Source organism: Dermacentor andersoni, chromosome 6 (genome assembly GCF_023375885.2).
Source record: "Dermacentor andersoni chromosome 6, qqDerAnde1_hic_scaffold, whole genome shotgun sequence".
NCBI classification, from domain to species: domain Eukaryota; kingdom Metazoa; phylum Arthropoda; class Arachnida; order Ixodida; family Ixodidae; genus Dermacentor; species Dermacentor andersoni.
Window position 1 is genome coordinate 107,195,747 of NC_092819.1, and position 27,752 is coordinate 107,223,498.

A 27,752-nucleotide genomic window follows, 5' to 3' on the forward strand; every position below is an offset into this window, starting at 1 on the left:
AAGATATTGAGCGCGGACTAAACCATGAACATAAAAATAAACAGAAGGCTCCGTTGTCTTTAGGTTTCTTAACCCGCACTCAAGATGTTCCCTTTTGATATTCCCCATCCTGAAGCTTTCCCACCTTCGATGTGCTCAAGTTGACAGTACGAAACTAACATTGCAGTGCAGCCCTCCGCAGTGACATTCCATTCATACACTTTGTCCCGTGCCATGATCTACGCATCCGACGAGCTCTGTGCGCCTCGTAGCTTTCCACGTCATTTTTTCACTTCCGAAGGCAGCAATGTAAAAGGGAATTATGGCGCTAATGTCTACGGAAGCTGAAAACGGGGTGCTTCAGCCAGCATGGGAATGATGAGCGGTACATGGATTTGCCTAAACTTTGTCCTTCTCTCTTCAACCGTCTTCGTGAATTTGCAAACTAATCATTTTGAGCAAGGCACTGTGTAATATATAAATAGATAAGTAAAAATAAATAAACATTGTATTTCCGACGGCAGTACTAGAACACAGTACCCCAAGCACAGAAGCCGCATAAACCATTACGCCATGAACGCATTCACCGACAAGCTTCAAAGATCGCTTTTATGAATTTCTCGCGGGCAAGGCAGCGCGTTGAGACACTTGGCGCATTTCGGTTTGGCCACCTCGACAGGCTGCTAAACTGCTACAATTATTGGCGATTGTGCGTGTTGGCAGAGAATTGCTCTCTTAGAAAAGTATAAATGGTTCGACAATATTGAACAATAAAGGCAGCTAGCGTACTAAGCAAAGCTACATCTGAAATAAATATTTGAAATATGTTCTAATAATAGGCTGTCTGTATAACAAATTGGAGCATACCAGAATGAAGCCTCAATGCAGCGATTGCACAGGTTGGCAGCGACCGACTGCACGTCTCCATGCATGTCCGCGCAGAATCATTCACTTTCGCTGCAGGCGCGCTTTGGCACCGTGTCGGGAGCTTCGGGCCGCAACGTATTTGACGGTACACAAGCAGCCATTGTTTCGTGGACGCTATTAGAGCTGTTCAAACTTCGGACACCTACGGCGACGACTTGTGATGCGCTGTAGCGACGATTCAATGCCCCTTTTCCCTGTAAATTCTTGGACGTTTGAGTATCATTTCTCAAGTTGCCATGCACTGTATGTTGATCTGTCTCCTCAGCGAGCAATTTCCTGCTGCTTATTTTTTTAGTCCAGTACATTAATTGTTTGGCGCTAACACAAACACGAGCATATGCCACGCCTTTTTTTAAATGTCCTTCTGTTCGTTTTCTATTCCAGTGAACTTGCCCCCCTCTGGCGTCAAGTTAACAGATCAAGGCTTCATGACAGCCTCTATGCACCGATTGCACGGGTTTCGCCGCGACCGACCTTGAAGTACACTGAAAAAGACGGAAGTATTTTACTGTCCCAATAATAATCTTGGGCAAACAAAGCAAAGAATGGTTCACAGACGCTATCTTTTTAACGAATACGTACAGCGAACGCTCACTGCGCGCGTTGCTTTGATGAAGTCCCCGAACCGGTTTCTTGCGTGAAAGGTAGGCAGTCACTGAGAGAGAACTACCTGAAAAATGTTCTTATAGTGGGCTGTCCGTATAACCAAATGGAGCATACCAGAATGAAGCCTCAATGCAGAGATTTCACGGGTTGCTCGTGGAGAAACAGCTCTTCTCGATTCAAACGTTTGAGCCAGAGTAACCCCGAGTAAGCCATGATCGGACAAAGTCGTTACGGTTGGGGCGACCGTCAGCAAGAAAGTGGAGGCACAAAGTCAATTACATCACAGCCTGTTCAGTAATTCGCGATGCCAGGTTGAGAAAAGCACGAATGCTTTATTTTAAACAGCAAACGCAAAAGGCAGAGCATCACAATTCAAAGAAGGCAGCCCGCAGCCAGAAAAAAAAAAAAAGGAAAGAGAGAAAGAAAGAAATGACATCCGATCGCTCGACTGAATCGCTCAGCAGTCGTCGGCGGGAGGCTTGTTCTGCGCCGCAAGAGCCTTGGCGTAGGGACTCCAGAAGGGCCAGGACTTGAAGCGGTCAGACGCCAGGTACTCCTTGAGTCCCGGCAGAGCAGCGACGCGCTGACAGTACTCCTCGAGGGCAGGGAAGCCCTTGCGGAAGGTGCTTGGGCCCATGGTCTTGACCACCTGCAAGAAAAGCAGTGACAATGCCTGCCTGACACAGCCGCACACTAAAAACAATTGTACATGATCATTATATTCTGCCTGTACTAATCTACGGGGCAGAAACTTGAAGGATAGCAATGAAGCTCAATATATGACAGCAGCACCGTCATGGAAGAAGAGGCAGACGTAACTTAGAGAGGGAGACCACGGTGTAGTTTAACGGGAGCCTGCAACGATTTTCTACAAACGCACCGAGTCGTTAGGGTAGGTCCGTCTGATCACTGACGCATCGAAGTGCTCCGCGTAAGGCGTGCAATTTATTATAAGGTTTTAAAAATGCACATTTCTGTGCAATATGACTTCCAACAGCCTGGTTCGTGGTCGAAGGGGCTCCAGGGCTGCGTAGTGGTTCTGACATGCGAAATAGCGGTTTAATAAGTACCAATACTTGAAGCTGTGTTTAAGCCTGGAACATACCCTGTGTCTGTGCAGCTGTAATGTCTTGGAGCCCCTTCGACCATGGTCACCGGTGTTGCAGGTCATATTGCACGTGACTACATTGTTAACGATTTCAGCACGCCACTCGGCTGAGATTTCAGCCGCCCCTGACCAGGCGACGCGACTTCACCAGATGACGCCACTAGAGCGAGCTACCCGATTGCCTGCCCAGGGCGTCTCATCGATACTTTTTCCAACTTTATGGAGACCCAATGTTGGTCGAATTAGTTGGAATGTTAGTTTGTTTCTATAAAGACGAAAGTAATAGACAGGGAACGCACAAGGACAACTTATCGCTACACTCAAGACTTCCGGCACAGCAAGCGTAGTCTGTTACAACGTCATCCTTGAGAGCTCCGGGGTCAGGCAGTGTGTCTCAACCTTTCTTTAAGCGAGCACAATGGTTGGCCCTTGTTAGTTTGTGGGCTGCACATGTAGCGACAGGCAATATGTCAAGCTGCGACACTGTGTCCCTCTGCAACGCTGCAGACGAGCTGAGTGGCTGCAGCGCATCGGACTGTCCGCATCCGATCGGCGGCAGGATTTGCGCATTTGCAGCGATCACGTTTCAAGGCATGAGCGCAAGCGCGAACGGTCTGCACGATGCAGCCACCTGATGGCACACAGCTCAACACAGAACTAATGCAGGAGTAACGTAGTGTATTCTACTTTGCTGATTGTGTAAATTTTTGGAAGCAGCGTAATCATGAGCACCTTTTTTGTAGACGTTTACAATGATGGACACTTGGTTAAAACAATATTAGCTCTTTGTTTGAGAGGTTAAGCTCTGCGCCGCGGGCGGTGCAGAGCGATGAGGCCGTCCATGTACGCCTATGCTAAAGGGCCTTCCTCAACATTAGTTTACACTTCCACCCATCCGTCAAAACGCCGAGGTCACCTGTGGTTACCGAAATAACGGATACGCTCGGCACTGCGACAAAATGCTCGCAACGCACGCTGCTTCAATAACTCTTGCTTGGGATCAACTACCAGGCGGCTGGCGGAGAGGTTGGAGAGGCTTCGCGCAATGGCTCCAGGACAACCGGAAATAGACGACAAGACATCCCATTATGATGGAGAACCAGTGGAGGCGGAGCTTAGGCCCGCTCACACGGCGAGTGAGTCGAGAAAATGCATGGCTATGGAGGACGGTAACTTGAAATCGTCCGTAGCTCTCTTTATACTGTACTAGACGCTTCACATAGACTGTGGTGCGAATGATTTATGTAGCTTCACATAGATTGCGGTGCGAGCGATTTACTGTAGCTGCACCCAACGCGTCTACTTAATCTGTCCGAACAGTTTCAGGGACCTCTTAAGGAGCAAGCAGATATTCTTCTGGCAAAGAGGAAGACTGAGGAGAGCAGGCCGTGTAAGGGCAGAATGGCAGTTGCCTGCCGGAGTTCCGCAATGGGTGCCAAAAGAAAGGAAACGATTTCTGGGACAAAAGGGAACTAGATGGCGTGATGAAATAAAGAAATTCGCAAGGGAATCAGGACATTCAGCGCAAGAAAACGGTAGTGGGGATCGCTGGATGGAGGAGAAATTAGACTGCTTCAGCTATCCATGGTGATTTAAGGCCGAACTGTCAGCTTCTACAGCGAAATTTATTATACAGACACTCGTGGCACCTTCTTTTCGTCGCGCTGTACGGGAATCGACGGCGCACGCGCAGCCAGCACGTGGAAGGATCGAAGATCTTCACAGAGGCGCAGTGAGCTTGGCTGCAAAAATGGTCAAGCCAATGGGAAACACCCCGCACCGCTCACTTGGCTGGGCAGGAAACAGGGCAGCACTCTGGCTTCCGCTGCTGGCACGAGGCTTACGCGCGTACACAGCTTTCCTGCTGAGGAGCCGTGTACATATTACGTCATGGTGCACACAGTGGCGTTATCAGAAATGATAGTAAATTCAATGTAATTACATATAAGCGTATTAGTAGACGTCGAACGCCGACGGTTTTCCGATAGGCTTATCGCGACGCATCGAAGTGTGACGCTAGTAGCACGGCGTTCCTTCTCGAACTAGCGTTGTTACACCCCTGGTACGTGCAGGGAGATCTTCCTGATTCGTACAAAATCCGGAATACCAGAGGGTCATTGAATAAAATAGGCAGCAAAAACAGCGCCCATCCAACTACGAGCACAAAATGGAAACTTTAACGGAAGGAGTGACCATGCTTGAATCGGCACAGGCTGCGACCCGTGAGCGATCGCCACAATCTCAATTACCACAGGTAAGCACGCTCACTGGGCATCCACCACTACAAACACAACTGCCCCTCCTCCCAAACACCGCCAAAGCAGCCTCAGGCGCACTCACCGTCTGAGAGCAATCTAGTAACCCAGGACCAATCGCAACAAGCACTGCAACAATGACAACAACAAATAATACAACAAATACAGCAACAATTTCAAGCTTTTTGTGGAAGTCCAAGAATTAAACAAATACGTTAACGAGTCCCTAACCAAGAAACCCAAGAGTAAACAGAAAAGTAATAAAATACGCTCTCAGGCAGAGGACGGTAGCATGCTAACTGCCGACACAGCACAATACCGTATAAATCCCATCATGGCCCGTAAAACTCAAATGGAAAGCGAAAGCATCACGATCTGGTCCTGGAACTGTAGGTACATTAAAATCAAGTACTCATCCTTCTTGCTATACGTACAGGCGGTGCTAGTACCCCCGGACATTATCTGAATGCAAGAGGCGAGAGAGCAACCGAAGCCAATTATGGAGTATAAAATAAAGTATGACCCCAGCAACCGCAGGGAGGCCGCGCTTGTCAGCAAAGATTTGGCAACAACCCTGGCAGTGCTCCCCGGTGAGGAAATCCCACATCTCATCACGATATGGTCTGTCAAGAAGAGGAGACCAAAACAAGTCGTATGCAACGTATACAGTTCCCTCCGCGAGAAAAAGGCTGACTTCGCGTCATTGTTCCAGAACCTAAGGGAATGCTGAAACACTGCGATCGCCTATTTATAACCGGGGATTTCAACGCAAAGCACAACACGCGGGGCGACTCAAAAGCAAACAGGAAGGGCACTAAGCTCCTAGAAGCCATAGACGGCCACAAATACACACTAATTACTGGACCAGGTACGCCTCCTAGAATAGGAAACAGGGCCAGCAGCGACACGACCCATGATCTCACCTTCACCAACGATACTGTGGGAACAAGCTGGAGGGTTTTAGAGGATTCGCTAGGATGGGCATGCCAAAAAAATTAGCATCATCATGGAGATAGATAAAACACAACTAAGGTCACGCAATTTTCGTCGGCGGCACCAATTGTTCCCCCATTATCGCGTTCGCTTCCGCTTATCACAATCTGAATCAGTTCTGCTTTCGCTTTTGTGCTGTTAGCCGATGCAACCATTTCTTGCTCAAGGAAAGCAGATTATTCAAGTGGATCCGTTACTAAGCGGCCTGTTGTTGAAGTTCATTCGTGAATAGTCCTACATAGCTACGTCGTACTGTGATCAGTTAGTTCGTGGACACTACGGAAGGAAACAGACTATCATGAAATCGATTGTACCACTTTAACCTCGTAACCCTGATGGAAGAGGCACCGACTACTGTGGGGAGTGGGAAAAATTGAACGCACAAGTAAAAAAATATAAAAACGGCCACAAAAGAAATGAGGGTGATACGTTTACTGCGACCATCGCTTTCATTGCTATATAAAACACACAGTGGAAGTCGCTTGTCATAGTGCAGGTTCGCATAGATGAACGGCCACTTTCAGAGCAGGCGATCTTGTAGTTCTAGCCTACACGGACGTCACCCCACAAGGCGATCAATGCGCTAATGTGCTTCTTAAGCTCATATGCTCTATTGGAACTACTGACACTGCCATGCTTTCTCCCATGCATGTGCTTTATTTCTTACGAGGAACCGTATTGCTAGTTGGGCGAGTCGCTACAATCGCATCTTCACCTGCACCGCGGAGAAAGCAGACTGCACTCTAAGCAAGGAGGCTCGTGTCGCCGTACAGCGCTCACGTCCTGCAGTTCATTGCGTCGCGTTGGTGTTCGCGCTTTAGGTGAGGGTCAATTTCTTAGCCTTTCTCCCCCCATTATCTCCCTTTACCCCTTTCCCAACGTACGGTAACAAGGCGGATGGTTCTTTTCCAGGTGATTTCCGTATTCCTTTCCCCGTCATTTATATCCGATTCACTAGGAAACGCCTCGATAAAACAGAATTATGAGATGTGTTTCCTTTCCGTGTAAATCGTCACTCAAACATCGGTGCTGATCTTGCAGCCACGTACCTGGAGAGCCTCGTAGAGGAGAAAGTCGACGTATGTGACGCTCTTCCCTGCGCCGAATGGCCCGTGCTTGGCCAGGTAGGTGTCGACCTGGCGCAGCTTGTCCGCGATGTCGACCAGGAATTGGACTCGCTTCTCCTCAGTATAGTCGGGACTGTAGCAGACGCGCACTGCAGCCCACAAGATATCGGAGGCCTGCAATCCGGAGGAGGACAACGCGGGTGAAAAATAAAAATTTAATCAGGATAACCGTTTCCTTTGCATTGGTAAAGTGCTGAAATAAATCTAAAATGAACTATTGAAGAAAGCTGGAGGGAAAGCCAACCCATTAATGCATCATTTTAGCCTCCTCTTCCCTTAGAGGCCGAAGGCCTTCTGTAGGTCTCCAGTTATCTCGCTGGTGTTTAAGGTCCGAAACCACGGGCTAGCTGGTAATCCACGTGCACAGCGCGAGAGCAGAGTAGGACGGAAGGGCAGGACAGAGAGGAGTGCTTCTCTGTCGTACCTTTCCGTCCTTGTTGTGCACATTGGAGTATTTAAAACAGTTCTATCTATTTGTTACACATTTCTTGACCGGATTCAACCACCTAAATGCCTACTGCTTTCTGCCGTGTATCCCTTAGGGCACACTGTTACGATGTTGGCGAAACTGGTATCTGCTCTACGAGTTACACAATCTGTCCAACTGCAGTTCTTGCTCTTAATCTCAAGATTATATTGAATGATTTGACATTGAGAAATAGACTTGGGCGGGTCACGCAATGCATAGAAGCGATATCAGGAGGCACTGGTGTACCATATCAGGGCAGTCCTTGAGCAATATGGGTTATGGTACATGAGTAGTTGTTAAAGATTCATGTAACAGCGCAGTATGGACGAGGGCCAAGTTGAGACAGGACAAGGTGACGCGTGGGCGCTATGTTGCATTCCTTACGATGAATAACCGACATGTCCAAACCTATTCCCTTCTGTAGTTGTTAAAGATGCCTATGTTCTCAATCCATCCATATTAATATATTCACCGACGATTACGGGACTCCCTAATGTGAAATTTGAGCGCAGCTCTATAAGAATATTTCTTTCGTGATATATTGGCTGGCGCAGACAATCCGTCTCGTGCGGCACGTCGTAAACGAAGCGAAGTGTGACGTGACTGTCTGGCTAATCGCGAGTTCGCGAGAGGCAGCGTGTGGGTGACGCGTGGGCGCGGTTCACAGCAGCCGCCAGACAGACCTCCGCTCAAGCAGGGCTTTGTTTCCATGTATGGTATCGGTGGCGTCATCGGTGAACAGACGATGCACGCTAATGTGGCGCCATCACGTGGCCATCGTCGCCGCAGTTAAAGCTTAGTTGTTCCATCGTTATCTGTGTTGTCGCTCTATAGCTCAGTTGGTCGCCTCGAATGTCAACTACACCCTACACAATTTCGCGCATTTGCAAACTACGCTGTCTATATATCGCATCCACTTCGCCTCGCCCTTTTTTATGGACAATGCGGACAATTGAATGGATGGATGGATGGATGGATGGAGGTCCGTCGGTGCGCGCGATTAGTGCGCAGCGGGCCGCTCCCACGTCGGGACAGAGGCCATGCCCCTCCGCCGCATCGCGGGTCCGATAGACAGCCCGGAGGTGCGATTCAAGGTCCGAGCAGCATAGAGCTCGGTCCCATTCTTCCTTGGTGGTCCTGGCCTACGGCGCCAGGGGGCGACCCAAAGCATGTGAGCAAGGCTAGCTATATCCTGAGAGTAGCGACAGGCATTGTGAGGGTGCGCGTCCGGAAAAGATTTTGTGCAGGAAGGCCGGGCATGGGTAGGTGCCCGTCTGAAGCCGCCTGTACGTGGCTTCTTGTGCTTTATTGAGTGCTTCGTGCGGTAGCGGCGTGGTTCTCTTGAGTAATTTATAATGCGGGGCGAGATCGTTGTAAATGACGAGCGGGTCGCGCTCGCTCTCCCATCCTGCCGAGAGGGAGTCCGGGCTCGCACGGTGAGTTAGGTCTCGTGCGGCCTCATGTGCCGTCTCATTGAGGTCACACAGCGGCCCCTACACTGGTCCTATGTGTGCCGGGAAACAATTGATGTAGTGTGGGGTGAGGTGATGAGCAGCAAGTATCCTGCCGACGGTCGGGGATATGCTCCCTGTTCCGAAGGACAGAATTGCCCTGTTGGAGTCGCAGTATATCAAGCTTTTGTCGTCTTCTAGGAGTGCAAGGCTGATGGCCGCCTGCTCGGCCACCTCAGGAGTATCAGTACGGACCGCGCACGCGTTGATGATCGTGCGATCTTTGTTGACCACTGCTGCTACATAGGCTCGTCTACCAGGATATTTGGCTGCGTCCGTAAAGCAGCCTGCTTTCCCGGAGGCGGCTGCCTGTTGGAGGAGGATTCATTAATGTCGGATTGAGTGAACGTTGCAGAAAACAATCCGTACGTGGCTAATTGATATTCATAATATTTGTCAAGATGTTCTGATGGAAAAAATACAGTGGGAATGTATTTTCCAGGGGAGTCTCAGACAAAATAATATTCTTAGCCAGAAACATGTACGCATTAACGCAGACCAAAGCACTCATTGAATAATATTTGCTTACTTTTTGTCCGTTACATATGCGACATCTATGTTCTGTTTAGTTATACCTAACGCAATATACACTGCAAGGCTCCGTCGCAACCGTGCATTTGCAAGAGGCGGCTCTTATGCTACTGCGGGCTGAGTACTAAAACTACCCATAGGCTATGACAAATTGCTAAGCTATTGTTTAGAACTGCTCAAAATATATTAAATACTGAAAAGCAACATTGAAAAGAAAGGACCTTCATGTTTGGAACGGAACACACAATATTTGATTATATTTAAACTAAGTGAAATATTAAGGTCCCGCGCAGTGGTTTCAAAAAGGCATACATCATAAATGTGTGTAACGTTGTTCACAAGTGGGCGTACTGCTGACTGAGTAGCTTGTGTATTCCTTTCATGATCTATAAATGCAATGCCCGCGATGACCCACGAGTACAGCACAACATCAGACCCGCGAACAGTGCTGCGTTTGTTGAAGAAACACACGATACCACAACACCGCACATTGTTTTAATTTGTTGCGAGCAGGCCGAGACTTGTTATATAATAACTTGGACCGAATCGAGAATAATAAGTAGGCCACCTAAAAACGAGGCATTATTGAATCAGGAAATAAAGCGTCTGCCTTGCGCGGCCTCTGAGCGACTGGTGTCTGCGCAAGAACTGCTGTTGTCTTTCCGCAAATGAATCCGGAATAGTCCCCAGTTGTATTGGTATTGGTGTTTTCTTCTCCGAAAGTTCAATAAACGATACTTACGTTATTTAAGGAGAAACGGATAGTCGCTAATTTTGAACAATAGATTCCACTCGAGCAGGAACCGAAGTGAAAGTACTATTTGTATTCGAAATATAGAACATTCGCAGGCCTCTATACCTTTATGCTCGAAACGTCTGATATTCCCTCGTAACCTTTCTTAATTACTGAACAGCCGATGTCTTACCACTTAAATGTTCTTATTTTCCAGTAATTGCGCATTTGTCATAAACATAGCAGTCGTCTTTCACAAAACATGCTCGGAACAATCGTTCCCGAAGGTCACCGCCCGCCCCAGGGGACAGCGCGGATTCAGAACCGCCAAATGTGCATCGGTGGCGTTTTCACTTTAAAAAAAAAGTGGCTCTCCATTGAATATTCCCCGTCTGCGCCTGGGATCAATCGCTGGTGAACACTCAGCATTAACAGAATGCGCATGGCATCGCCTTGACGCAAACGGCGCCTCGTGGATGCAATGACGGCCACACGAATGACCCTCCCAAAAACACCATGGTAGCGAACGCCCATGCCTCCGTGAGAGCCGCTCTCCGCTTCAAGACAAGACACCAGTAGGAATATACGCACAGGGACTGCGCGTTCAAGTTCGACTGTTCTCGCTGGCACGCTGAGCTGCCGACTTTTGTTGCAGGAACTGTACACCACAACCGACTATCCTGTCCCACCGGCGCTAAGGTGTTTGGATCGCACAATTGAGCTACCGCTGTCGTAGCCCGCCCTTGAGTACACCGTTCCTGTTAACACAAGCTCGATCGACATCCTGAATCTCAATGTGCGAGGTATAAGGCGAAGAATATTTCTCTTTGAATACTGTTTGACCAAGAAAGCGTTTCTCGGTGGTTTATGCCCTGCCACACATCACCTGGTGCTCGAGCATTTCAACCCTGCGCACTGTTTCCTCGTCCTTCGATGCTAGGCCGTGCTTGCGTCCCAGGTAGCGCAGGATGGCCTGGCTTTGAGTCATCCGCACGTCGCCATCGATGATGTACGGCAGGTTGGGGAAGTCCAGGTCCAGCTTGTACTTCACCGCCAGCCACTCGTCCCGGCTGGGTTCCGGGCCGTCGCCGAAGCCATACCTGCATTACGGTGCGAAAATGCTTAGGATGGTTTCCCCGATTTTCTTTACATGCAAGTCTGTTGGGCTCCTACAACTATCGACGTGTTCTTGCACACATCTTTTCCCCGCGTCCCTAAACTAGATCAATATCACAACATCCGCAGTTACGGTTAAGCCCGACATGGTTCTTTTCTTCAAAGCCCCCTGTACTACTCGAAAAACATTTAAAGCAGCCATATTCTAGTGCAGTGGAAGCATATGCAATCTAACGCGATGTCCTCGTGAACGTAATGTCACGTTCTATGTTCGATATTGTGAGGAGCACATTCATTGTCAATGTAAACCCGTTTATACATAGGGACACAAACATCCGCTTCGAAGGGAATAATAACGAAGGCGAATGCATGCGTTCGGTTCAAGTAGTGAAACAATACATAAGTAAACTTCAAGGGTACGCTAACTATACCTGCATTAATTTTTCTTGCGCCAACTGCCGTAAGAAGTAACCGGGACGAAATAAAGACGAACTGACGAACGGACACGAGGTGACAGGGGAGCGCACCTCGTGTCCGCTTCGTCCTCGATGCGTGTTACAGTACTTAGCGCAAGGAAAATACGTAGACACCAACTAGCTCAATTCATAGCTCTTCTATATGCATGCATTATTTGAAGTTACGTTAAAAACAAAGAAAGATTCAAGACATATTCGAAACTATAAAGCTAGAAAGCGAAGCGTTATTCAGTCTTAATTAAATGCCACACAACAAAATGCTAAACATGGAACTGTGTAGATTGCCGTCACATGCAACAAGGCAACCTCACTCAATCTTTATGCCTAATGCATCGCACAGGTCCCAACTTTAATCTCACTCGATATTTACGTGCTACACCGTCCAGAAGTTATGCTGAAATGCAAACAGCACATCACGCAAATTCACGTCGGCACAGCGATGTCACGAGAAAGGCGGCGATGTGCAGTGTTTGTGAACGAAAGAAATTGACGAGAGGTATGCGCATGTGGAAGTACGACACACGTGTGCAGAGTACATTTCAGCATTTTATATCGCTTCTGTCGCAGTGGCAAATAACCATTACGGAGAATGGGCGAAGAGTGGGGATTTATGCCCGTATATATACCTACTGTGCAATGAATACGCTTTCTTACACCATGCAGCCCTGGGGATTCCCCAACACTCTCAACCTAGCACCAATCCCTAACCTACACTAGACCAGTGGGAGCAGCACTATCCAGATCAAGCTTGCGAGACTAGCTACTGCTGGTGGAGCGGGCTTAACCAGCGGCGACAGCTGCTGGACTTTGGGACTGAATCTACTCGCTGGCGCCTAGATTCAGGTAAAACGGGGACCAGAAGGCTTCGCATTGAATATTTCGCAGAGCAAAATAAAGCAAACCTTGACATTGCCGTTAAGGGCAGCAGCTGTGTCCGACCAAAGGTTACCAAAACCGCCAAAGGTTACCGTAACCAGCTACTCACAAGAGCAAGTCACAAAAGGAGACAAAGGAACAAGTAGTTGCAAAAGATCGTTGGGGCAGCAGCTAGCGCTGCTAATGGTAGCACCGGGGTTCCAGTTCGATGGCTTGTAATTACTTATCAATATGAAGAAAAAGTTAGTAAAAAAAATTAAGCGTGAAACAGACCTGATAGTTGACCAGTAAAGGACAGTGTCGTCTTTCCCCCTCTCATTCCGAGTTAAATTAACAGGCTTGTAGGCTCTTTGGCCACACTAATAAATTAAACAGTTCGACTACGCAAATCTGACCGCGACAACTTTTAGCTGTTTCTGAGCATCTCGGTTTCTTGGCTAGATTTGAGGCATATGTTATAATTGATGAACGAAAAACGCCATCAAGGAATAAATTCTGTGGAAATGCCCAATGTGTAACGGTTTCAAGAAACGAACTTGTCACGTTGGTAGAGGCGGGCCCTCAGAACCAAAACTTCTTAGAAAGACCTTTGCAATTTACTAAAGCTTCGAAGCTGCACGACTCTGTTCAACACTCGGAGCGCACCTTGACTGAGTGGTGCTGGCTTAACACTCCTGGGGTTAGATCTAGTAAAACAAATACCCAAGATAGTGGACGAATTCATAGCCGTCGCCGTCGCACAACTGCTAGTGCAACGCACGTGTAATGCAAAGGTTGCGAGTTCGGCTCCCACCGGCGACAAGCCATCTTTCTGTTCACTTTTATTTCCTTTTTCGTGATTGTTTTCTACACTCCAATTTAAACCAAAGTTAATTTCTTTACGAGAAGTCATATGTTTGCTTTGTAGTTTTGAGCTAGGTTTGGGTGGACAATACTGCTCTGAGAAAACATGCGGTATTGCATGTTTTCTCAAGGAGAAAAAAACATGCAATGTATGCATGTTTTCTTCACCTTGCATGTCTCGTAAGGAGAAGAACGCTAACATAATCCTAATCCATAAGAAAGGGGACGCCAATGACTTGAAAAATTATAGACCGATTAGCTTACTGTCAGTTGCTTACAAACTATTTACTAAGGTAATCGCAAATAGAATCTGGAACACCTTAGACTTCTGTCAAGCAAAGGACCAGGCAGGATTCCGTAAAGGGTACTCAACAATAGACCATATTCACACTATCAATCTGGTGATAGAGAAATGTGCGGAATATAACCAACCCTTATATATAGCTTTCATTGATTACGAGAAATCGTTTGATTCTGTCGAAACCTCAGCAGTTATGGGGGCATTACGGAATCAGGGTGTAGACGAGACGTATGTAAAAATACTGAAAGATATCTATAGCGGCTCCACAGCCACCGTACTCCTCCATAAAGAAAACAACAAAATACCAATAAAGAAAGGTGTCAGGCAGGGAGATACGATCTCTCCAATGCTATTCACAGCGTGTCTACAGGAGGTATTCAGAGACCTGGATTGGGAAGAATTTGGGATAAAAGTTGATGGAGAATACCTTAGTAACTTGCGATTCGCTGATGATATTGCCTTGCTTAGTAACTCAGGGGACCAATTGCAATGCATGCTCACTGACCTGGAGAGGCAAAGCAGAAGAGTTGGTCTAAAAATTAATCTGCAGAAAACTAATGTTTAACAGTCTCGGAAGCGAAAAGCAAGTTACAATAGGTAGCGAGGCACTGGAAGTGGTAAGGGAATACATCTACTTAGGGCAGGTAGTGACGGCGGATCCGGATCATGAGACGGAAATAATCAGAAGAATAAGAATGGGCTGGGGTGCGTTTGGCAGGCATTCTCAGATCATGAACAGCAGGTTGCCATTATCCCTCAAGAGAAAAGTGTATAATAGCTATATCTTGCCAGTACTCACCTACGGGGCAGAAACCTGGAGGCTTACGAAAAGGGTTCTACTCAAATTGAGGACGACGCAACGAGCTATGGAAAGAAGAATGATAGGTGTAACGTTCAGGGATAAGAGCAGATTGGGTGAGGGAACAAACGCGAGTTAATGACATCTTAGTTGAAATCAAGAAAAAGAAATGGGCATGGGCAGGACATGTAATGAGGAGGGAAGATAACCGATGGTCATTAAGAGTTACGGACTGGATTCCAAGGGAACGGAAGCGTAGCTGGGGGCGGCAGAAAGTTAGGTGGGCGGATGAGATTAAGAAGTTTGCAGGGACGACATGGCCACAATTAGTACATGACCGGGGTTGTTGAAGAAGTATGGGAGAGGCCTTTGCCCTGAAGTGGGCGTAACCAGGCTGTTGATGATGATGATGATGATGAGTGCGCAGGAAGAAAGCGTTGCGGGCAGAGAAGTAAAACGCTGCTGTGCTCGTGAATGTGCACAATAAGAAGTACACCACGTTTGTAGCAAAATAAAGAGGCGTTCTAATGACAGTGCCTTATCCTACTTGAAACTACAGCGCGAAATTGCGCAATACGAAAAGAAATACAGGAGAGACAGGGCGCCGACTTGCGACGTCGAACTAAGAAAAAAAGAAAATCGAACTTGCGAGTTTGCATAGTTCGATTCGACTGAGAGCAGTAAACAACGTAAACGTTCAAAACGCGCGCAAGGAATCTGCGCCGACCTTGAACACCGCAAGGCTTCACATATTTCGCTGATGTATAGCCGAGTCTGGTTAATCATCGGACAGAATACAGATATGGGTAAAGCGTTTGGAAAACGTGATGTGGCTGCTTCCGACTTAACACGAATTAATTTTGTTTCTTAAATGCGACAAAATGGGTAGCCTGGGTACCGAAAAGGAGGCGATGGACTTGAATATCATATCTGAAAAACACTAAAAAAGAAAAAAAATGCATAGCTAGCGCACATTTAGGCGTGCTAGAAATCCGGAAGCAGTAATTTTGTTTTCGTCCAAAACTTTCTTCGCTAACAGGGGATTTGGTTCAGAGCGTAACGTATCATTGGGCTTGGGTGCCCTGTGTTTGGTTCTCTCTTCTCCGCACTCCATGTTATTGTTGAAATAAAGCTCATGTTAACCAACTGGACGGTGGCATCCTACTCGGTAGTCACAATATATGTGAAGCCTCATCGAAACATAACATTTGAGTGATTCTAGGCACTATAATATTGCCAACATCTTTCTGGTTCAACATCACACGGAACCGCAACAGACAAGGCGCCCGAAATGGGTCCCTCCCCATCTACAGGCGATTTTAAGTGCACAATCTGTATTCCGCATGACAAATATCCTTGTCTCGGGCGACAAGCATGCACGAATACCGAGTACCGGAAGTTAAATTCAGTTTTCCTACCGAGTCTTCCAGATTTGATCACTCACAGGTTTCAATTCTGCAACGGTCGCGTTAGTTAAAGAGTCAAAGTAATCAGACACAGTAACTACAAATAATTCAACGTTCAGTAATTCGCCGAGCAGCGATTATATTAGTTTTGCTTAATGTCTGCCAGAGCTGTAATGAGTAAGTAGCTGGAAACAAAACTCTGCAATTTGCCGTCTCTAAATTTTAATTGGCACTTGCGAATTGAAGCAGGTGGTATGTTTTAATTTGTTACCACTAACGTCTAAAATATTGCAACTATACGAAATAAGCCTTCTTGTTCTGGACAGTGTTCACTTGCGGATCAACTGGGCCACTTTAAATGTCAGGCCAAAATTACTCGTGTTTAGAGAGATAGCAGTGGCCAGCAGTGAACCAGTTTGCGATGCTCAAATGGTCTGAAAACGAATTTGTTAACTTGAAACATATTTATTCTTTGAAGCTGCAGGTAGAACTTCCTCTTTAGTAAACTGAGCTCCGAAACCACATAGTCTGCACGTCCCTGGGACGTCATGTACTTCTATGTATTTTCACACATTTGACCCGTTTTGGCACAGAAAACGTAATAAAAGCTTGCTAGGTTAAGCCTGGTTATCCTGCGACGCAGTGTAGTCTTTTAGCAATAAACAATGAACTACGCTTGAGTAGGTACTGCCAACGTACACGAAGTTGCAGTAAGCTAGGGCAAAAACCTATAATGTAGTCGGCACCTGAATTTCATCATCACGTTTATTCGGCTTACCGAGCTTCACGGTAAACTGAGATTTGAAATTGAAGCGTAATTTGCTGATGCGGCTGAAGCGTCGTAGATGCGCTTGGCGTCTGGTTGCCAGACAAAGCCAGAGCCAACAGCTTCTGCAGGGGACGCGCGAAGACGCTGCGGCATCGGATCTGCACGGAGAGCAGTAACCCGACTACGCGGGCAGTATCCTTTCTGGTTAGCATGTGATCTCGCTCGCCTGTAGGGCGTATTGCGTTTCTTCTCGCGAGCCGCGCAGCCTCGACCATGAAACGATATACGAATATACGCCGGCACTTCGATACACGTACAGGCGCACTGCCATGACTGCACGTGCGGCTGCAAGGACGCGACCAAGTGCTGCGAGAAGCGCCTCGCAATTTCTGTCCGCTACCAACCACCGAATTTGTAAGCACGCGTAAAAAACACGCCCAGTCATGCCGTATCACTAGAGTGCTAATAGTGATTTTGAACAGATTTCGCAGTGGGTGACTGTTGATACAAGCGAGTCTAGCCCGGTAATCGAGGGCAGGAACTTCTCCGCCCGAGCATTTCTTGGAGTACCGCTTGGTTATGTTACGTCACATCCAGCAAACCACAATTATTAGGAATGCAAGACGAAGGCCATTGTAAGCTTTTCTGCGCCGGCAAAGGTGCCTGTAACGTCTCGTGTATTTGAACAGAATCGCATGCTAGTGGTCAGAAGGGATTACTAGAATAAACAACAATCTCCGAAATGGCGGTTGTAATGTTTGCAAGCTGTATGCTTGCCGGGCTCCTACTGTTACAATATTCTTATTTAACATGTTATTACCTAACTGTCCAAGCCGAAATGTCGCATTGAGAAAATCTATATTCTGCCCAAGCATCGCGTGATCAAAAACGCGATAGGAGAAGACTTATGCGCCCGATAAGCAGTATGACGATTGCTATGTTAGGGGCACAAATTATGAGCCAGTTATCTGTCAGCTGATGCATGCGTTAAATTTTTTTGCCGTGTAGTGAGGCCGGTCTTATCTCTTGTACTCGTACGTCCGCAAGCCGTGTCGCTGTACGTGCAACGCCCCTTCCCAATTTGAAGCACACTCTCCGACTCCTACCACGCACACCTTAGATAAAGCAACTGCTGGGCTCGAAGGGCGCCGTTTACTTGTTTGCGCAGAGGTGGAGTGCCCTTCCATGAAGGCTATATCAGCGTTGTCTGCACTTGGATCCCTAAAGAACGTCACAAAGCGCGACGAAGAGAACGGTCCGCAGTCGGCGAGTCAACCAGTGTACACGACACTACCCGAGTTGCGGCGGCAATGCACTTGATCTTAGTGGTTGCACAACTGCGGCAAAAAAAGGCGACGCTTTTTACCTGGGCGTGATCGACGACGCGAGGGGGCGTGCCTTCAAACGTGTTCCCAGCGTTGTTCAGACGCCATCCTAGGATCGTGGCAATGCGCTTTTTGTAAAGGCAGAGAGCAGGCGAAGCTAGGAAAAGAGCCGTCACCCTTAAATAAGATGAGATAAAGCTTACAAATGTTTTTTGTTTGTGATCTCTGCAATAGCCCGAATAATTACATGTCACAATTTTGTTGCAGAACATTATTTAAAGAACAAAATAACATGTTCTTACACGTTATCACTTGTTCTAGCATCGATGAAATGCAATTGTTTGTGAATGTGAAACGTAATAGTTATAAGTAATTAAACTCACCATCAAATGGTCGTGCTGGAGACAGAGCGACAATACGAGTTAAATAAAAAGAAAGCTCGCGTCGTTGCAACGGCTGAAGGTAGAAGGACCTTGCAGGTATATTCGATAGACGGAAACATTCGTTAATTTCGAAAGATGTCGAAAATATTTTACATTCTTTGGGGTTCATCTTGCCAAACAATAGTCGCCTAGAGTGCGTGACTTTCCTGGATGCTGCGCAACCTCTACTTTCTTTTGACGACGCTATATATCACACTGATATGAGCGTGCCGTTCGTGGCACTTGCCTACAGGGAACAGTGTTAAAAGAAAGGCACGTCAGATGGGTTATTTTCTGGGACAATATATGCCCCAAAAGGGGTGCAAGTTTTTGTAAGAGAAATAAAAATAAAGGTTCGCCTTGAGCGAAAGAAGTTGTTTCATATCGCTGAATCACGTGGCGGTGACTTCAAAGTTATCTTCAATAATCTTAATAGGCAAAAAAAAAAAACTACAAGTATAATGCTGGTATTAATGACATAGAAGAGACGGATAGCCATCACAGTTCCCGATATCTCAGAAGACAGCACATAAGCTTAATCTCATTGTTGCGAACTGTCGAAGTGTAAAAAATATTTAAAAAGGAACATTAGTTTGAATCCCTTTTGGTATTGTCAAAGCCTCATGTAGGGATTCGTACAGAATCATGATTAGATACCTCAGTCTACAACGGCGAAATATTTCCGTCAGACTACAATGTGTACATAAAAGACCGCAATAGCTACGGTGGTGGTGTTTTTGTTTTGATCCATAGCAGTGTGAGCAGCACTCAAATCAACGTGAAAAGCAACCTTTCCTGAAACGGCCCGGTGTAAAGTGATGCTAGCAAACGGCCACTTTGTAGCAATTGGATCATCTTGCAGGCCTCCAAACTGCAGGTCACCGGAGCGTTTCTTTGAATTGAATGACGCACTGCTTTCGTTAAACACGACATTTATTCTTGATGGCAACTAGCTTCCCCCATACTAAATGTTGAAATTTTCAACCAAAAAATTAGTTTCTTATCTCCACTAAATTTTGCGAGCTGATAAAACCGGATTCCTCGTTCCCGTGCCTACAAGGTTAGAATCAGCTAAGGAAAGCGTACTAGATCCGCTTCTCTGTAACGATTGAGATCTTGTGTGCAGCGTTACCGCAATTCCTGGAACAAGCGACCATGAAGTCGTTAATGGATAATTAACGTATACTGCTATGCGCCGAAAAAGCCGACCGCCACGGAGGGTGTTTGATAATAAAGCAGATTACTTGTGCCTATCTCTGGAACTTGACCGCTAAATTTCTACCAGAATTTCGACCGCGCACCTCAAAGATTGACGTAAATTCTGTCTGACGTTTGTTTAAAGTTAAACCATTGTCATTGGTTCAAATCCACGTCCCCTCACGCATCGCATCTTCCCCACGACATTGATAAGCGATGGATGAACCGCCACGTTCGATCAAATATTAACAAAACGCACCCATTATATCGCAAACGTTGCGCATGCCCGGATTCCGACGTGTATGTGAAGAGGCAAGATTTACGCACATCAATAAACAAAGAAATGAGACAAGCAGAGGCTACATTTCTGAGCACGTTAGGTGACAAACGAAAATATAATCAGAAATATCTTTGGATGTCAAAAGTAAAAGGAACAGTGAAGTAGCTGTCCTTGCTACTATACATGACGTAAATTATGGTGACGACACCCCCGTCATTTCTGATATTAATAAACGACATAGGGAAGCATCCTACCAGTCCCAAACGCCTGTATGCAAATGATATTTGCATATACCACCCCATTACGTCCCCTGCCGACTCAAGTATCTTACAATGTTACCTGACACTGACCACGTGGTGCGACAGGTGGAGCATGAAATTAAGCTCTGCCAAATGCGTTGTCGTTCGCTTGATTAACAAGAGGGTGCCCTGCTTGTCGCAAATAACTTGACACTGAATAATTGATTGAGGTAAGCAGTTATAAGTACTTATAGGCGTGGTTTTTAAAAATAATGTTTCGGAATGACCATATAGAGAGTGTGGCAAGGGAGGGAATTCGTGTGTTAAGTTTTGTATAACGCAATTTCTGGAGAGCCACCCTATAAGGTAAAGGAAGCACTTTAACAAACATTCGTCCCATTTCGAGTACGGTTGCTCTGCCCGGGACCCAGAAACAAACATTAATTAATCAACTGGAACGAATCCAAAACGCGCAGCGCTGTTCGTTACCGCCAACTATGATTTCACTCGGAGCTCATCATGAATACGTGTTAATTTGGTATGGCCACTCCTCAAAAACACGTAAGTATTGACTAAAACTTTTCTTCACCATTTACACAGTTAAGATTGGTTTGTGCAGGGACCTGTACATCTGTACATGAGGAACTCCAGTTGCATATCATCCAGAACAAATCATCGGCTAAAAGCACAAGACTACTAATGCCGTATCAATCTATATAAGCATTGATTCTTTCTGAAGACTACGCGACCGGAATAAACTGCCGAACGACAATAGAGTGTTTTAGTTGAGCGTCTTTACGGTCCGCTCCGCTCGGAGTTGCGCCAATAGAGAGTTTTAGCAGAGCGTTTACGGTCCGCTCCGCCCAGACCGGCCTATCACAACAATTGGCACGCAGCCGCTCAGCAAAACGCTACTGGGAACACTGACGCGCGTGCGAACAGCACACATAGCGGCAGCGGAACGTGGGACGCTGACCACGTTCCGCTAGGAACCTGATTTAGGGGTGCGTCAGGGAGCGTGTAGTTGCTTTCGTAATCGTTTTACCGCCAAGCTGAGAGCACGTCAGTGGCATCTCTGGAAGACGCTCTTGTTAGATAAGCGAAATCAATGCATTCTGGGCAGCCACCGGTGCGCGTGAAACGTGTGCGGAGCGGAGCGCAAGCAAACGCTCTGCTAAAACTGTCTAATAAACAGACAGCGGAGCGGCGCGCGATTTTCACGTTTTAGTTACACGTCTAGCGTAGCGAAGCGGACTTTTCTTAGTTGCAGCGCACTCTGGCCATATTCAGGGTAATGAAAGAAAAAAAAAGAACACCCATTGATCACTTTTACAAAGTAAAACAAATAAATATAACTTATTTGTCCATGAGGTATCTAGACGTGCGGTTGTAGTGTGCCACCGGTTCATTCTATCCAGTGGAAAATAAGGCGCCCTCCTGGGGAACAACACGTGATAGCCAGCGAGCTTGCTTTTGCATCCCATCATATATATCTGACGTCAACGCGAGCCAACGCGCTGCACAGCACGCTCCGCTTAGGCGACTTTGTAAGCGGACCGTGTTTGTCACTCCGCTAGCCCGCTCGCGGCTAAGCGGAGGGCGCATGCGCATTCGCGCTTCCGCTCCGCTCAAGTGCTGAGCGGATGTTTTCGCGGCATTTGAATGTTTAGTACAAAACTTGTTTTTCCTTAGTGTAAGAGTGACCTTTTTCTGTCCAGGGTTTTTAATATTAACCCGAAGTGTAACGTTGCCTTAATCACTATTTATTAGTATTGTGTTGTATTCTGTATTACATGGTATTCCTTTCCGATTTCTTAACCACAGGCACAATGTTGTAGTAGTTACTGTGTTTAATATGGTGTTGTATCATGTATCAGATGAATTCTTTTGTATTATCAAGCATCTGTATATGTACATATGTAAAGTAACATTCCTCCCTACTCAATGCCCGACATTGGGCGCTGTAGGTATGTGAGCAAATAAAAGTCACAACACTTGGTATTGCGGCAGGCTTTCTTTACTACTTGTCCTAACCTTCGGTCATGATCCATATCCCAAAAGTGCCTCGTCAAAGCCTGCAGATAATGAAAGAATGACAATATTTAAAAGTGATTTCCTCAGTATGATGCTTTAAGCGCAAGCAACCTGGAAGCGAAGAAATCCATTGGAGAAGCGCTATCTCGCTGCATAGTGGAAGCGGCACTAAAACAGAACATACAGCTGCCAACAGCAAGACAAATGACACCAACGTGTTTGCCTGCTATGGGAGCGCAGTTCATAGAAAGTTTTAACGCAGTCACATTTATGTTGAACCCGCCAGTATGGATAATTGAATGCACGACGCATTATGACCCACAAAAAGGCCCCTATATCGCCCGGCGAGTGCGGGCATAAGGTAGAGTTTAATAAAAGTGCCGTTATTACACAACATGTAACCGATTACAACCGAATCGATACAGAACCACAGAAAATTGAGCTAGTTTGTAACGATTGATCCTGACAGAAAGTATACGGCGTGCAGACGCTGACACGGAAAAGTCAAGGAGTCGGTAAGCTGGCTTCCGCTTCCTTCCTGTCGCCTTCACATGTCGCTTTGTCTATGTCTGCCTCTCCATTTTTCTTCAAGTTTGCTGGCATTCTTGAAAAACGCCACACTGCAGCCTTCCGAGGGTAAAAATTTTCACAGGAAGTATGCCAGATAAAGGTTTTTATTTTTCGCTAGCAAATAATTTTGCGAAGCTGCATAACGAGTGAGGCTCAGCTGCGTTGATTGGCCGGCAATCATTCTCGTATAATAACTGAAATATTGCGGAAGCTTACGTAAGCTCTCCATATTAGCTGTAGCTTATGCTTGTGAGCAACGCATTGCAATGCGCATTTTCAAGAAACCTAAATAACAAAAACAATATGGCTGTCCAATCTGTTTTTTTCCAACCAGTAAGATGCCCAACGTGCAGCTCGGGAGTAGAGTTCGGGGAAAGCTGGCATTGAAGCTACGAATGTTACTGACTGACCTTTCTGCGCTTTCCCGGAAGATAAATCCAGGACCCATGTCATATGTATGGGTTTCTTTTATTATATTTTGACATACTTCAGGCAGTAAGTGCTGCCCGAGCAGCAGAGAATTATGGTGGTATTAGGCAATATTTAAAAGCAACAGTAGTACACTGGGGAAGCAACGGGGAAAAATTCCCAGTCGGCGATACATCGAGCAAAAAAGTGGAGTGATCAGTTGTAGTAGTACCACGTGTGTGCCGATTTACGGAAATTACAGTTCCCGATATAAACCGTTTTTTAAACGTATATCAAGTAAAACTAAATCGAGCAGCTGTGCGGGAATATCCAGCGGGTGCAGCTGCCGTGGCTCAAAAATACTCGGCGATGAGACGAATAATCTGATAAAATTAAGCCTGCGGTGAGCTGCTGAATGCGCTCCAAATTTGAAGTTTTAATATCTTGGAAAGTATACCCACTATTGCGCCATGCTCTACGACAGGGCGAACTCTGGAACGATGCGCTTCCCCCTTGGCGTTAGAAGGGCACCCTTTTAACTTTTCTTCCAATAAAAGCTTATTAAACGCTTCGGAGCAGATGTCACTGACTCATGGAGAGCAAAGTTTAGTGAGCTGTGATTTTAGTTATGGGGTGTATCGCCTCAAAGTAGCAGTTGGACTAGGCGGGAGTAAGCAGCGGAAGGATCCGGATGAATTCTGGTCTAAAGGTTGCAGCGCTCATTTATACTCGGGTTTCGTATAAACTTTACCAATTGAGCCTACAACTGGGCACATTAGCATTTTCTTATTCGGCCCCCAACGAGGATGCTGACGCCGTATAGCCCGGGTATCGAACCTGCGACGTATAGAACTGGCAATGCGAAAAATTGCGAGCCTGCTCAAGGAATATCCCGCTCAGTCGTCACCTCTAATTGAGCTACGCTGATGTCGGTGTTCAGAGGGTAACAGGCACCCAAAGGCTTTTCAGCTACAGAGGGCGTGGCAAATGTACCAGAAAACACGAGCTGAAATAGAGTATATTAAAATTGGAAAATGTTACCCTCGCTTTCCGACCGAAGTTATGCCAGAGAAGGTGCGAGAGAAGTATGCGCACCTGGATTCTTTACGACGCTGCTGAACAGCGCCTTCCGACACGCCACAACGAAGGTCCGTAAATAAACTTTACTAAGGTACTACGCTTAGGTATGTCAGTGGAGGATGCTGGACAGGTTTCCGGTAGCTAGGGCTTGTTAATTAACAATGAAATAATGGTAGCACGGGCCCTCGACGCTCAATGACATGCTGCCAGAATGGCGGAGAGAACTCCGAAATAATTTACAGAACAAAGGTGTGGCTTGCAATTGTCTATATAATGCCTCCTACAATCGCCATGCCGACGGAAACTTTCGAGCGAAGAGTTCTGCTCAACGGAAGCACGTCGTCCCGCTCTGGCACGGGCTCGTGTAGAGCGTCACAATGTATGGCGCACGCAATAACCGGAGGATGCGGGAAACCGGCATGCGCTGCCGCGGCAAATCCAGGATGTCGGAGCAGCATACCTCTTGTCCTCGTAGGGGACTCCGGCGTGGGCCAGCAAATAGCGGATGGGCTGGCCGAGGCCTCGAATGTCCCAGTAGCCGAGCACGAAGGTTGCCATGTCTCTCTTGACAGCTTGACACACGAACACGCCCAGTCCCGCCAGCAGCTAGTCGACGTCTCCGCGCTTCTTCCCACGACTTTGAATGCGCCCGCTCTGCCACCTATTGGCACCACGCGATTGGCGACCGAAGCGGCCCCAGGCGGTCTCACGTCAACGCGCGGTCGCCCTGATTGCGCAGCGGTGGGTCTCCGGGCTGTCGCCGACAGGGAGCGCGGCATAACTGGTTTTGACAGAGCGGCCGAGCCTCGAACGGCGCTTTGAATGGGAAGCTTTGTGGGGCAGACGATGCCCCCAGTGCCGTTTGTACGCGCTTTTGCGCAACCGTCGTGCGCAGTGACGGACGCCGAGTGCGCGTTCTTCGAGGTGTTAGCAGCAGGCATGTCGGAAGGTACACGCGGGTGATAAGCGCTGGCCTACTTGCGCCGAGTGTGTCTTTTTGCTTGCATTGGACAGTTTGCAGGATTCATCGATCTCCTCGTGGGTGTCGGTGTGAACTGCCACCAAAGAAGATAAGCAAAATAAAACGCAGAAGACACAGAGCACTAGCTCCAGCAACGGCCCGCCTGTAAGCCACATCTCATTCAATGAACACAGGTCCTGCGGACTGTGGATATAGTAAAGTTGAGAGAATGAATAACAAATAAGTAAGTGATGCATCAATACGCATACCAGACATACATTAGTAACAATATGCCGTCGCTAATTGTTCCGATGTCGCCCAGATATAGAACAACAAACATTTAATAAGCAGAAGGCCGTGTCGACCCGTGTAGGCAAGAGGGAAGTATGTACAAGGTCGTACAGCGCTTCTTGGGTATACACCCTTCTCAGCTTTGCATAGAGTCACCTGTTTCTGTTTCTTAAACGGTAACCCGTTCAAGCCACCTGCTGTTTTTTACCGTTGTAGTTATCACCGTTTCTGTCTCGCATACCTAAGTGTGTTTTTTTTTTTTTTTTAGAATTATCAGTTCTAACTATTGAGTTGCTGATGTTAGTCACCTTTAATATTTTGCTGGATTGACGCCATACAATAACGTGTACAAAATGAACGCAAGACCGGCACAGAAAAAAAAAGGAAAATTCCAGGAAGAATGGTTTGATGATAGAGGTACCTTGTATGTAATCAGGCATTGCATTTAGGTCAAAGGAAGAAAAATACCCAGCGATGTCGCCGGTGGTCGTGCGATGGGTGCCGGTGCTGTCGTATTATATGTTGAATTGCCTCCATAACTTAAGCTGGCCATAATTACCGTTTCTTTGCTCAACTAGCCTCTGTCGGGTGCCTAAAGGCCGTGACAAATGGACAGAAGAGTAGCGGCTCGTCTCCTCCCGAAACACGAAGCACGGATTGCGATGGCAAATTACAGCACAGTCATACCAAGTAAGGTTACTCGTTTTATCAGTTGCATAAACTGCTGTAAGGATTCGCAAAGTGGCTGAATTAACAAGCAAATTGTCACGCGCGCACGGGAAAACGAGAACAGATCTCAATAGATGAACTCGGACAGTCGTTTTCACACCTTTGCTGGCATGAGGAACAGCAGCAGTAGCAGCGAGCTAAGTGACATTCGTGCTTATCGTGGAAGCCATTCCGTGCTAGCGAGCGTGACAAGAAGGCATTTTCAACGAAACTGTAGAAACTTCCGGCATTCAAAGCTTAAAGGGACACTTAAGGCAAATATTAAGTCAAGCTAAAGTGATGGAAAAGTGGTTGAGAATCTATGAAGGCGTGAGTATTATCCCGAATAGAGCCTTAATAACCGAGAAATTGAGGTAAATGCCGGACATGATTAGAGACTTCCCCGGAACATTCAAGTACTTGCCTGATGATGAAAGCACTCCTGAGTTAAACTCTGTCACTGGTACTCAACCACTCGTTGCAAAAATCATCCTTGTATTTTAATACGAAATAAAACGCTGCTTCCGCAGTTCCATTTTATTTTAGAAAAAGAAAACTAACTAATTTAAATTTCCCTTGGCAACGACGCGGGCGGCCGAAAGGTTTCGTTTTCGCTCGACTCTTTTCAGTAGTTTCGCTATCGCGTGGTGCTGCGCAGGTTTTGCTTTCTCGGGAAACTCGCACAAAATACAAGTAGCAGAGAATTCAAATTTCATGTGATTTTGTGGGATGCCCGAAAGGTCGGCCCACTTACCGAAAAGCGGCTGAAGCGGCGAATCCAACACTTTGTCTTGGCTCGATGCCGCTGTCTGTCGGGCGCCGTTTAATCACCGACGGCAGCAAAGGGCGGTGATGGCGTATGGAACGTCACCGCTCCCCCGTTGGGTGGCGGGAGATTTTAATTTTGAAAAAGGTACTCGGACGCTTTAGATGCAATTTTCTCCTAAACGAAGTATTTTCTTGTCACAAAACAAGCGTCGCGAGGTTTCTAGAATGTTATTTAAACAGTCCACATCCAGTTAGTATTTGCCTTTAGTGTCCTTATAAGTGGGGAGGTTTCGCTGCTTCTGGTGTCTGCATGACATCACCTGAAAGCCCTATAATAGGTAGTGGGTGCCTTTGAAGGCGTCCAACATGGTGTAGCTGCTGCTCGGTGCCGCAGTGCCGGTCGTACGCAACGGAGCGCGCGGTGTCAGCCTTCACACGTACCCGCAGGAAACTTAGAACCAGCAAGCAGCCATCGGCTACAGCTCGGGTGTGCAGCAAGGCATTGAGCGAGGAAGATGTCTGTCACAGCGCCGACACTGCGATATTCGGTGAGTAGCAGAAAGCGCGAACTGAGACGTTAACCCGAGCGCGCTGTCCGGCTATTGTCATGAAGCTTTGAGCTATGAACTTGTTGATGCTAGATA

The 27,752-nt window shown here is 46.9% G+C and overlaps 1 protein-coding gene across 1 annotated transcript; it reads right to left on the reverse strand.

Moving 5' to 3' along the window:
• Positions 1-1,819: 1,819 nt before the first annotated feature.
• On the reverse strand, positions 1,820-25,047 carry LOC126522324 (glutathione S-transferase B-like). The gene is made up of 4 exons (XM_050171051.3): positions 24,841-25,047; positions 11,126-11,339; positions 6,918-7,109; positions 1,820-2,161 (listed from the first exon to the last, which is right to left on the reverse strand). Exons 1-4 carry the CDS (start codon positions 24,936-24,938, stop codon positions 1,970-1,972), a joined length of 696 nt encoding a protein of 231 aa, XP_050027008.1. The 5' UTR covers positions 24,939-25,047; the 3' UTR covers positions 1,820-1,969.
• Positions 25,048-27,752: the final 2,705 nt, after the last annotated feature.

What these genes read in the sequence shown, in the direction of transcription:
- LOC126522324 (XM_050171051.3), bottom strand. Translation starts at nt 24,938, where the DNA reads ATGGCAACCTTCGTGCTCGGCTACTGGGACATTCGAGGCCTCGGCCAG. An exon ending in GTCCCCTACGAGGACAAGAG is followed by an intron (nt 11,340 to 24,840) that starts GTATGCTGCTCC and finishes ACCGTAATGCAG; the next exon opens with GTATGGCTTCGGCGACGGCC. An exon ending in TTGAAATGCTCGAGCACCAG is followed by an intron (nt 7,110 to 11,125) that starts GTGATGTGTGGC and finishes TCCGGATTGCAG; the next exon opens with GCCTCCGATATCTTGTGGGC.